The sequence below is a fragment of the Haliotis cracherodii genome, unplaced genomic scaffold, assembly GCF_022045235.1.
Source record: "Haliotis cracherodii isolate W230 unplaced genomic scaffold, xgHalCrac1.p SCAF_11, whole genome shotgun sequence".
NCBI lineage: Eukaryota > Metazoa > Mollusca > Gastropoda > Lepetellida > Haliotidae > Haliotis > Haliotis cracherodii.
Genome location: NW_027266266.1, coordinates 13328782 through 13342386, shown reverse-complemented (window position 1 = coordinate 13342386; position 13605 = coordinate 13328782). Strand labels below are relative to the sequence as shown.

General features: G+C 40.3%; 1 protein-coding gene across 1 annotated transcript; it reads left to right on the top strand.

The window, feature by feature from the left end:
* Positions 1 to 4466: 4466 nt before the first annotated feature.
* LOC139456228 (toll-like receptor 3) lies at positions 4467 to 6665 on the top strand. The gene has a single exon (XM_071237832.1). It carries the CDS (start codon positions 4467 to 4469, stop codon positions 6663 to 6665), a length of 2199 nt encoding a protein of 732 aa, XP_071093933.1.
* The last annotated feature ends 6940 nt before the right edge of the window (positions 6666 to 13605 follow it).

The following is a 13605-nucleotide window of genomic DNA, read 5'->3' as shown; positions in this document are numbered from 1 at the left end:
TTCACCACACTAGACATTATGCTGTAAGTTTCCGAGATACATTCTGCACACAACACATTATGCTGTAAGTATCCCATATACATTCACCACACAACACATTACGCAGTAGGTATCCCAAATACATTCAACACAAGACATTATGCTGTAAGTATCCCATATACATTCAGCACACAACACATTATGCTGTAAGTATCCAACATACATTCAGCACATAACACATTATGCTGTAAGTATCCCATATACATTCACCACACAACACATTATGATGTAAGTATCCGAGATACATTCTGCACACAACACATTATGCTGTAAGTATCCCATATACATTCAGCACACAACACATTATGCTGTAAGTATCCAACATATATTCACCACACAACACATTATGCTGTAAGTATCCGAGATACATTCATCACACAAGACATTATGCTGTAAGTATCTCATATACATTCAGCACACAACACACTATGCTGTAAGTATCCAACATATATTCACCACACAACACATTATGCTGTAAGTATCCAACATATATTCAGCACACAACACATTATGCTGTAAGTTTCCAACATATATTCACCACACAACACATTATGCTGTAAGTATCCCATACACATTCAGTACACAACACATTATGCTGTAAGTATCCAACATATATTCACCACACAACACATTATGCTGTAAGTATCCCATACACATTCAGTACACAACACATTATGCTGTAAGTATCCAACATATATTCACCACACAACACATTATGCTGTAAGTATCCGAGATACATTCACCACACAACATATTATGATGTAAGTATCCCATATACATTCTGCACACAACACATTATGCTGTAAGTATCCCATATACATTCACCACACAACACATTATGCAATAGGTATCCCAGATACATTCAACACAAGACATTATGCTGTAAGTATCCCATATACATTCAGCACATAACACATTATGCTGTAAGTATCCCATATACATTCACCACACAACACATTATGCTGTAAGTATCCAACATATATTCACCACACAACACATTATGCTGTAAGTATCCCATATACATTCACCACAAAACAAATTATGCTGTAAGTATCCCACATACATTCAGCATATAACACATTATGCTGTAAGTATCCCATATACATTCACCACACAACACATTATGATGTAAGTATCCGAGATACATTCTGCACACAACACATTATGCTGTAAGTATCCCATATACATTCAGCACACAACACATTATGCTGTAAGTATCCAACATATATTCACCACACAACACATTATGCTGTAAGTATCCGAGATACATTCATCACACAAGACATTATGCTGTAAGTATCCGAGATACATTCTGCACACAACACATTATGCTGTAAGTATCCAACACACATTCAGCACATAACACATTATGCTGTAAGTATCACATATACATTCACCACACAACACATTATGATGTAAGTATCCGAGATACATTCTGCACACAACACATTATGCTGTAAGTATCCCATATACATTCACCACACAACACATTATGCTGTAAGTATCCCATATACATTCAGCACACAATACATTATGCTGTAAGTATCCGAGATACATTCATCACACAACACATTATGCTGTAAGTATCCCATATACATTCAGCACACAACACATTATGCTGTAAGTATCCAACATATATTCACCACACAACACATTATGCTGTAAGAATCCCATACACATTCAGTACACAACACATTATGCTGTAAGTATCCAACATATATTCACCACACAACATATTATGCTGTAAGTATCCAACATACATTCACCACACAACACATTATGCTGTAAGTATCCCATACACATTCAGTACACAACACATTATGCTGTAAGTATGCAACATATATTCACCACACAACACATTATGCTGTAAGTATCCCATATACATTCAGCACACAATACATTAAGCTGTAAGTATCCAACATATATTCACCACACAACACATTATGCTGTAAGTATCCGAGATACATTCACCACACAACACATTATGCTGTAAGTATGCAACATATATTCACCACACAACACATTATGCTGTAAGTATCCAACATATATTCACCACACAAAACATTATGCTGTAAGTATCCAACATATATTCACCACACAACACATTATGCTGTAAGTATCCCATATACATTTATCACACAACACATTATGCTGTAAGTATCCCACATACATTCACCACACAAGACATTATGCTGTAAGTATCCGATATACATTCACCACACAAGACATTATGCTGAAAGTATCCCATATACATTCAGTACACAACACATTATGCTGTAAGTATCCCATATACATTCAGCACACAACACATTATGCTGTAAGTATCACATATACATTCACCACACAACACATTATGCTGTAAATATCCCATATACATTCAGCACACAACACATTATGCTGTAAGTATCCCATATACATTCACCACACAAGACATTATGCTGTAAGTTTCCGAGATACATTCTGCACACAACACATTATGCTGTAAGTATCCCATATACATTCACCACACAACACATTACGCAGTAGGTATCCCAGATACATTCAACACAACACATTATGCTGTAAGTATCCCATATATACATTCAGCACACAACACATTATGCTGTAAGTATCCCACATACATTCACCACACAACACATTATGCTGTAAGTATCCCATATACATTCAGCACACAACACATTATGCTGTAAGTATCCCAGATACATTCAACACAACATATTATTTTGTAAGTATCCCACATACATTCAGTACACAACACATTATGCTGTAAGTATCCCATATACATTCAGCACACAACACATTATGCTGTAAGTATCCCATACACATTCACCACACAACACATTATGCTGTAAGTATCCCATATACATTCACCACACAACACATTATGCTGTAAGTATATCATATACATTCAGCACACAACACATTATGCTGTAAGTATCCCATATACATTCAGTACACAACACATTATGCTGTAAGTATATCATATACATTCAGCACACAACACATTATGCTGTAAGTATCCCATACACATTCACCACACAACGCATTATGCTGTAAGTATCCGAGATACATTCAGTACACAACACATTATGCTGTAAGTATCCAACATATATTCACCACACAACACATTATGCTGTAAGTGTCCCATATACATTCAGTACACAACACATTATGCTGTAAGTATCCCATACACTTTCACCACACAACACATTATGCTGTAAGTATCCAACATATATTCACCACAGAACACATTATGCTGTAAGTATCCCACATACATTCACCACACAACACATTATGCTGTAAGTATCCGATATACATTCACCACACAAGACATTATGCTGTAAGTATCCCATATACATTCAGTACACAACACATTATGCTGTAAGTATCCCATATACATTCAGTACACAACACATTATGCTGTAAGTATCCCATATACATTCAGCACACAACACATTATGCTGTAAGTATCCCATATACATTCAGCAGACAACACATTATGCTGTAAATATCCCATATACATTCAGCACACAACACATTATGCTGTAAGTATCCCATATACATGTACATTCAGCACACAACACATTATGCTGTAAGTATCCCATATACATTCACCACACAAGACATTATGCTGTAAGTATCCCACATACATTCAGCACACAACACATTATGCTGTAAGTATCCCATATACATACGGGTGGCCTAGTCGTCTAAGGCGCTGCGAGTTGCGTCCCTTGGGCACGCCAGAAACCTATGATTGTGGGTTCGAATCCCGGATCGAACCGATTACATTTCTAGGTTTATCAGCACCATACCCGTGCTCGTGGGTTTCACCAAAGTGGTAAACGTCTGAGACCTGCATCACTTCGGGCTTTCCTCCCACATTAAGCTGACACGCCGTGATATGACTGGAATACTGTTAAAAGCGGCGTTAAACCCAAATTACTCACTCCTCAAGTGTGGTATATGGCAATTATTCATAAGAAATGTGTGGATGCATTTTCCACATATGAGTTAATCCAGGGCTGATCTTGTCTTGGTGTAACATTTTGCAACCGACTTTACGACTATGACCTCTGCGGTTGAACAATTGAAAATCCATAAGACCGATTAGCTCACGCGGAATCATGGACTCCAACAATGGGTTTTACACATTTACAAGTCAAAATCTAATCCGATTGTATCCTACTGTATATCATCCTGAAACAGTTATCCATCCACTCCCTCTCGCCTGCTGATCCCGTGTCAGCATCATACCTGTGCACACTGGTTTAAACATACTGGTAAACGGTTAAGCTTTGCTTTGCCTTTCGGCTTTCCTTCCACATTATGCTGACGTGAAGTTTGAAGCGGTGTTAATCCCAACTCACGCTCGCACTTTACACCTCTTTTCAGAACAGCAATCAGGACACAACAAGAAAGTCGAAATGAAGACGTTAAAACAGCTCCAGAGTGTAGCCGTTGTTGCAGTGTTGATGTGGATGCTAGCATCGTCGGCGTTGTTGCCGTTGAGGAATTCGGAGAAACTGGACTGTGACTCGAGATGCAACTGTTATAGGACATGGATTAAGTTTAGACAAGGATATGAACATATTGTTGAAATGCGCTGCACACACTTGAATTTAACAGACGACCATTTACCATTACCTCCAAAACTGTCCTGGAATACGTCTACAAGTTTATATTTGGAGAATGGCACAATTCCCTTTCTCTCAAACACTACTCTGTCAGTGTATTCTCCATACAAGATCGTCATTCTCAGTCTGAAAAATAACGCCATTGAATACGTAGCCAAGGACGCCTTTGGTAATTTGATGCCTTTGAAAAGACTTGACCTCTCTCAAAACATCATTCCGGAGGGGATTCTAAAGGAAGCTTTCTATGGAATCGCCTTGACGCCACTCACAACATTGAATATAAGTTCAATGAACCTTCAAACTATTTCTGATGACTTTTTTAAGCATTTAGAAAGTATTGATAATTTCGAGCTTATATTTCTGGACAATACATATATGTTCCCAATGACAGCACTCATGAGACTGAATCACATGACCTCACTTGACTTTGGGGGAAATAATCTAAGACTTATACATCTACACAATGCAAGTTTTACCTCTTTAAGATATCTGAATCTCGATAACAATCACCTTTATGACTTTCCCGATTTCTGTTTTAAAGAAAGCAACAGTTCACGGTTCCCTAATCTTCAAATCCTCAAAATTCAGTGGAATGGTATGAGATATATTCGGCAAAACAATTACAACTGTCTTATAAGCCTCACGCATTTGTACCTAAATGGTAATCTGTTCCAAGATTTAAGATCCAATCAGTTTTCGATGCTTCCAAACATTTTCAAGATCACCCTGTCCTATGTTGGATGTGCGATGCACAATATAGAACGAGCAGTGTTCAATAATTCGAAACTGAAGCAAATATATTTTCGTGAAAATCATATTTGGTTTCGGAAGGCTGAGATTAACTTACGTGTATTTGAAGGATGTTCTTCGTTAGAGTTATTAAATCTTAATGATAATGTATTCCAAATCACCTCAGAAGATGAGTTCAATACATTGCTTGGAGATCTCACTTCACTCAGGATTTTGGTCATGGGAGGTAACGGCCTGCGTTTTATACCACGCGTTATAACTGAAAAATTGACGAACATTGAGAGTCTTGCACTGTATGCTAATAGCATATCAGATTTGAAGCCATTGAAAAATATGACAAATTTGAAGAGGTTATTCATGGGAAGTAATCATATAACAACTTTAGATGAGTCATCTTTCCAACTCTTAAGAAGGAATTTAACTGAAATTAATCTCTCTGGTAATCCCTTTTCCTGTGAATGCAACATATATTGGTTCATTGAATGGATGCGCAAAGAGCCCAGAATATTTGGTTTTAAAAAAGATCCAAAACTCATGTTGTCATACAAGTGTTATAGCCCAGGGGACCTTCATGGACATAGCTTGCTGGATTTGGAAATGTCGGACATCACTTGTTTATTGGGTATGGATGTAAAGGTTACAACTCTTACCTTAAGTATTTTGCTCATTGTGTTCCTCGTGACGGGGGCAGTGATGTATCGTTACCGCTGGCACATCCGATACTTCATCTACATGGTCAGATACAGTCAACGTCAGGAGGTGGACACACGGGAATACGAATATGACGTGTTTGTAGCTTACTCTGCACCAGATCGCCCCTGGGTCATTAAGACTCTACTTCCAGTTCTTGAAGTCAAAGAGAACCTTAAACTCTGTGTACACGACAGGGACTTTGAGGTTGGTAAATTAATCGTGGATAACATTGTTGATGCCATTGAAGCAAGCCGAAAAATCGTCATCGTTCTCTCCAATGAGTTTGCCCAGAGTGAATGGTGCCAGTTTGAATTGAATCTCATCCAGCGTCACGTGCTGGAAAATGGACAGCGCCTCCTGGTGGTGGTGATGCTGGAGGAGATAGACACGCGCCACGTGACCAAAGCTATGAGAGCCATGTTGCAGACGACAACCTACCTGATGTGGGGTGAGGAAGAGTATGCCAGAAAAGCCTTCTTCAACAGACTGAGGATGTTACTTCGCAGAGTGACCAGACGTGGATGGGCAAGGAGATTGTCAATCTAGTCTGTTTCTGGTCAACCAACCAGTCATATCTGTATATATGTGCGGAAATCTCTTCGTTGTCCGTTTACTGGTCGCGGTACAACTGTCGAGTGCTGTGAGACTTAGAAATGTGTCATCGACCACTGAAGCAGTGATTTTCAAGAGTATCAAGAGGAATGTATGTGATGGACGCACACACCTATCCAGTGCGGAAACTTAAACTATACCTGAACGGAACAGTTCAACAGCAGCAAATGCAATGAACTGCATATTTGCCAACAGTATGGAGATGAATGTGTAGGATGTACAATTACAGCGTTTCGCTGTGAGATTTGAGGCCCTTGGGCGTGCCAGAAACTTATGATCGTGAGTTCGAATCCCAGATTCACTCTGATTTAGTTCCTGGATTTTCAGTACCGTAATCGTGCTCGTGGTTTCACTAATGTGGTAAACATTCAGAAAAGAGCGACAAAATCCTTTCCATATTCATTTCCAATCTGGATTGAACTATTCCGACTACATGTTTAAATCATGAGCATGTTTTTTTGATTGATTGGTTGGTTGGTTTGTTGTTTAATGCCGCCCTCAGCAATATTCCAGCTATATGACGGCGGTCTGTAAATAATCGAGTCTGGACCAGACAATCCAGTGATTGATATCATGTGCATCAATCCACGCATTTGGGATCGATGACATGCATCAACCAAGTCAGCGAGCCTGACCACCCGATTGTCTTAGTCGCCTCTTACGACAAGCATAGTCGCCTTACTGGGCAAGCATGGGTTGCTATTCTACCCCGGATCTTCACGGGTCCTGATATGAATTACATTTCTGACAATTAGTCAATCAGTTAGTTTTATACAAATGTGCTTGTATTTACCAACCAGCTTCAACTAAAGCGTCCTGAAACAGCACGGTATTTCAGGCATGTTACCCGTGTTATTAGTTTGTTTACTCGTTTGTTTGATTCTCACATAAGTTTGAAAGGAGTGAGTGAGTGAATACGGTTTTACGCCGCTTTTAGCAATATTCCAGCAATATCACGGCGGGGGACACCAGAAATGGGCTTCACACATTGTACCCATGTTGGGAATCGAACCCGGGTTTTCGGCGTGACGAGCGAACGCGTAAACCACTAGGCCACCCGACCGCCCTATATGAAAGGACATATAACCTGACTATCCAAGTATATTATGTTTCTATGTGCGACAGATCATGTGTTCAATGGATTGCGGGTTATGTCTCTTTATTATACTACTGTTTGGCTGTACTGCGACCACTGCTAATGGATTTGAAACCTACATTCGACCAAACTATCGGCTGTCAGCACCATTCATGTACATTACTGCCTAGAAGTTCATTCCCCTTACACGCATGGGCAACCCGTGTGCACCCCGTTGGTCACTCGTGTGGAATCCGTCCGCCACGCGTGTGATACCCGTGTGCAGCGCGTGTCACACTCATTAGAGGGGGAACAAACTTTTGACCAAAGGAGGACCCATGTTTAGCTGAACCTGGAGGTGGTAACAAGGAGTTTTGATTTCCTGACGAAAAATGTTAATATTCATTTTATTATATGTACTTGCTGATGTCTCATTTTTAGATGTGATTTTGTTGGAAAATATGAGTACTGTTGTGGCGTATACATGATGTTTTGGGATGTGTTAAGAGAGTACATGATCCTGTTAAATGTACCTGTGTTTATGAGCTTCACTAAAGTGTTAAATGACCACGATCTCATTGTGTCCTTTCCGGCCAAGTGAAGTTGACACAGCTTGATAGAACTGAGATGCAGTTAGCAAAGGCGTTAAATTCACTCACGGACTCACACGAGCTTAGACACGTGATACCAGAGGTTGATAATATGAGTAACAATTCACACCAGGAGTCATAACTCAAACAACTCATTGTGACCACGTGACATTGTGACGTTTCGGTTTCCTTGTGCCCAGTATCTACAATTTAACACCTTCAGGATGAATACGACGTATATAGTATTTATACATTTGAAGTGAATACATTTCAGTTTATTCACTTACAATTCTTACCGAAAACATATTTGAGGAAAGGAATGACATTGTTCAACAAGAGAATAAATTCGCATTCTGAACAACTGTGTCAGATAATTTATGAATAACCCATATACAATATAAAGAACAAGCATGAAATATCCATATCCCCCGACAATATGACATGTCTGATTGTGTGGAAGGCAAGAAATAGTGTACGTTTTTCAAGATCTGGCCCGGAAACGAGCACTACCGCCATTTTTAGTCGAAGTCAAAGTCGTTGTCATGAAAACTCGAAAAAAACATTTTCCATAAATCCCAAACTATCAATTTTCATGTGCTTTAGGGTCTAAGTATCTACCACGGGATACTACCCCGTTCACCCACCCTGATTGATACACATGGCGTGAGACTGAGATATAGGTCCGGTTGAGACAGCTGTCTACATCACACAGAAATATCATTCATGTAAGAGTTACTACATTGATAGACCGCCTCCGTGGTCTAGTGGTAGAGCGTCCGCCCGGAGAGCGGAAGGTCTGGGGTTCGATCCCCGGCCGCGTCATACCAAAAGACGTTAAAAGGTGGTACTTGTTGTTACCCTGGCATTAAGGGGCCAAAACAAGGACTGGTCTGCTCGGAGTCAGTATACTGTGTCTGAGTGGGGTATTCGTGTTACACTGCGGCATGGTATCTCAGTGAGCTAGCACTATAAATCGGCATCAGTCCGGACTAGTACAAGCAGCCACACGTACATGCACGTCGCAATAATCTTGGACGCGACGTTAAACCCCATTTCACCTCCCCTCACCTACTACATTGGTATCAAACGTATGAGTGAGATGTAGAACAGTGGTTCCGGGTAAAGGAGTGTGAGTTACACAGAAATATCATTCATGTAAGAGTCACTACATTGTTATCTAGCACGCGATATGCACATTGAAGTCAATGAAACCTTTTTACAAGAGTTTATTTCATTCTTACTTTGATTCAACCTTTGTTGTAAAATTTGTTTAAAGAACAGTTTATTACCAAACGTATGAGTGAGATGTAGAACAGTGGTCCCGGGTAAAGGAGTGTCAGTTACGTGATAAATTGGCCTCACAATTTCAGTCAGTAACCCAGAAAGAAATCAGATTTAGTTTGATACTAAAGTACGGCTTTAAATACGAGGCCGTGAATATGGTCCGGTATTGACACAGATCTGGTTTGTCAGAGTTCAATTTAAACAGATTTTCGGAATACAGTAAACTACGGTTATAGCGAACATGCTTATAACGAACTGACGGATATAACGAACTTACTTTTTGGGTCCCGACTATTTGCTGTAGTTATGCTGTATATATGTTTATAACGAACTACGGTTATAACGAACTAAAATTAGTAGTCCCTTTGAGTTCGTTATATCCCTAGTTTACTGTACATATCATGGTTATGAAGTAAAAGGGTTGATTGGTAAATCCTTAGCCTCACATAGAAATGCAAAACGCCAACGTCAAATGATATTGAGTCTAGATCATCCGACGAACAGATTCCATTGTGCATACGCAGTGAAAATTATTTGAATGGATCGCTGCAGATCAGTGATGACACAAGGTGTTCGCGACGAAATTTCGAAGGAATGAGTGAGTGAGTGAGTATGGTTTTACGACGCTTTTAGCAATATTCCAGCAATATCACGGCGGGGGACACCAGAAATGTGCTTCACACATTGTACCCATGTCGGGGATCGAACCCGGGTCTTCGGCGTGACGAGTGAACGCTTAAACCACTAGGCTACCCGACTGCCCCAAATTTCGAAGGAAGTGAAATCTTGTATGGTGGATATCACATTGTGTATGTCCACATTAAACTTGAGTCAATTGTGCAAATAGTTTAGCTTTAATAAAGTAAGCACTCGTCTGTGACTTTTGGGAAATACTTCCAGAAAAAGGGCCTAATACCAAGAGCCATCCATGAAAGACTAGGGACGGATGCCCCTTCCAATTCTAAAATAACGACGTTTGAGGCAGAGTATAAACCTGTTTGGGAGAGCCTTGAAGACGACCCCATCCTGTGACTTTTGATGACATCAAGACCAGAAATGGTCCAAATTATCCATGACATGGTGATGACATACCGACGTAGGACTGAGAGTAATAATGCTCACATAGAAATACCAAACGCCAAAGTCAATATAACAAGGTGTGAAGTATAAGCGTGGTCGTGATAGTTTAAAGACGACCCCATCCTGTGGCTTGTGGTGACTTCAACACCAGAAATGATCCCAAATGTCCATGATATGGTGATGACATACCGACCTAGGACTGAGAGTAATAATGCTAGTTATGTAGGTATTTCCCAGGAGAGAGTACCTTCCATTATCACAGAAACGTTGGCAACGAAGTAAGCATCAGCTCCTTTGGTTTCAAAGCCTCTGACATCTGATAACAAACGCACAGGCACAATAAGGCTTAATCCAGATCTGTTTGACGCTGATCTAGCAAGACTCTTGCAACGATTTGTGACATGGGTGAAACCTTGGTTCACTATATCCATCTTCCAAACAACAGTCAAGGATTTGACATCAGCACCTTCAAAGGAGGCAAAGGCTGTCAGCTGGAAAGGTTATGGCCTCCGTGTTCTGGGATGCAGAGGGTGACATCATGATGGACTGTCTTCTAAAAAGCCAGACAACAAACGGATGATATTATGATGCACCTTTAAGGCAATTATAATGGTATGAAATGAAGACTACGAAGCAGGGGAAGCTGGGAAAATGTGTGCTCTTCCAACAGAACAATGCGCCAGTGCACAAGTCAGACACTGCCATGACAACAATCACAGGTGTGGCTTTGAACTCCTTTCCATCTTATTCTCCTGATCTGACTCCGTCCGACTTTCATCTGTTCCCAAACAGGAAGAAAGCTCTAACCGGAACCTATTTCGACTCTAACGATGACGTCATAGAACCTGTGGAGAACGTTTTTGGACAGCATTACAAATTTGTTAATTCAGCTATTGAATATTGAGGCCTTGAATGTTGTATCCTTGATCAGACTACTGTTGAGCATGAGTCGTATCAAGCTCTTTGAAGTCGTGGTAGAAAGGCATTGTATCTCAAGTTGTGAAAGGAAAACTAAAAAGGCTTAAGCAGTTGGAATCTTGTTCGACATGAAGGGAAACTTGAAAGTCATCCCTATTGTAACACAGTCTTGTGGATAGTTTTTTAGTCACTCTGAAACTGTATTCGTGGATCTAAATATGAAACAGACGAGACAGTCTCACGAGGATCTTTCATTTCTAGTTCCGACGGGTAAATCAGTGGCAGGGAAAACGGTATTTTGATGGTCATTAAATGACATCAGATCGATGTACCTGAAATTTGAGTTTAACTTATTGGACAAATTACCTTGTTTTGCCTTTGCCAATCCGAGCAGGAATTCCGATTCATACGTATAAAGAAACATACCAGAAAGAAGCTTTTTTTAAGGGGGGGGGGGGGGGGGGGGGGGCGCACAATGTGTGGCCATGGGCCTACGTCTTGTCTAACTATTTTACCCCGAGAGGTGTTATAGATGAGGAAGTCCAGTATTCCACCTATTGTTTTCTCAGTAAAAGATGGCATCTGCTTTGATTTCTGACAAATCGCCCTGAACCTCTCAAGTTACTAGATATGTACATGTAACTCTTTCTGTGGTCACCACGTTTAGTAACACATGCCCCATGGATCAATGAATCCATCAATGAATGACCCACGTAGGATAGTGGTGTACAAAGTTGTAAAAGTTGGAACTTGAAACAGGCACTTATAAAAATTTCCAACAAAAAATATAGTGATACTTACATATATAATGGTTATGATATTTCAGGGCTAACGTTTAACGAAGGGCATACAGACTTTAAAGGAATTTCGAGATTGTCGGGCAGAAACCTATTTCATATTCGAGGTTGAGGGAAACAGTTTTGTCACCAACAAGTGAAGTATTGTGTTGTTGATAAATGTTTTATGTTCGCTTGCGCATACTACGCACTTCTTATAAGGGAGATAAATCGACAATATAACCGTCAAAAACCAGCTTTGAAATTGTCAGTCGTGTTTTCCTTTCGAGACATTCCCAACCAACTTTAGATAACTTCAATTCGTGTCCTTCTAATCGGTAACATGGTTTCGACAACAAAACACACAGATAAAACTCTTTGACAGTAGATAAATAGGCCAGAACAGATAAACCTTAGGAAAACTGAAACACACCAGTTGTGCACAACACATACAAGATGTTACGAGCCTTGGTCGTTTGTGTCCTGATTTTGGCTGGTGAGTGTAGCGCATACTAGTACTTGTTGTATGTTGATTTTGTTCCTGATATTTCCCCCATTGAACAAGGTCATTGATAGACCGCCTCCGTGGTCTAGTGGTAGAGCGTCCGCCCGGAGTGCGGAAGGTCCAGGGTTCGCTCCCCGGCCGCGTCATACCAAAAGACGTTAAAAGGTGGTACTTGTTGTTACCCTGTCTGGCGCTCGGCATTAAGGGGTTAAAGCAAGGACTGGTCGGCTCGGAGTCAGTATACTGTGTCTGAGTGGGGTATTCATGTTAAACTGCGGCATGGTATCTCAGTGGGCTAGCACTATACATCTGCATCAGTCCGGTCTAGTACAAGCAGCCACACACGCGCGCACGCACACACACACACACACACACACACACACACACACACACACACGCACGTGCATGCACGTCGCTATATAAGTGCAATAATCTTGGATGCGACGTTAAACCCAATTTCACCTCACCCAATGAAACAACGTATATTTAGATATAAACAGTAATTACAGTATGCATATTAAGCTATGTATATCTGTTTTTGAGTGTTTGATATTATCTCTCTAGTTAAGTCTAAGTCGTTAAGGCCGAAGAAAATATACGGAATTCGAGATATCATCCTCAGATGCCAATGTGGCCTCTTCCGTGA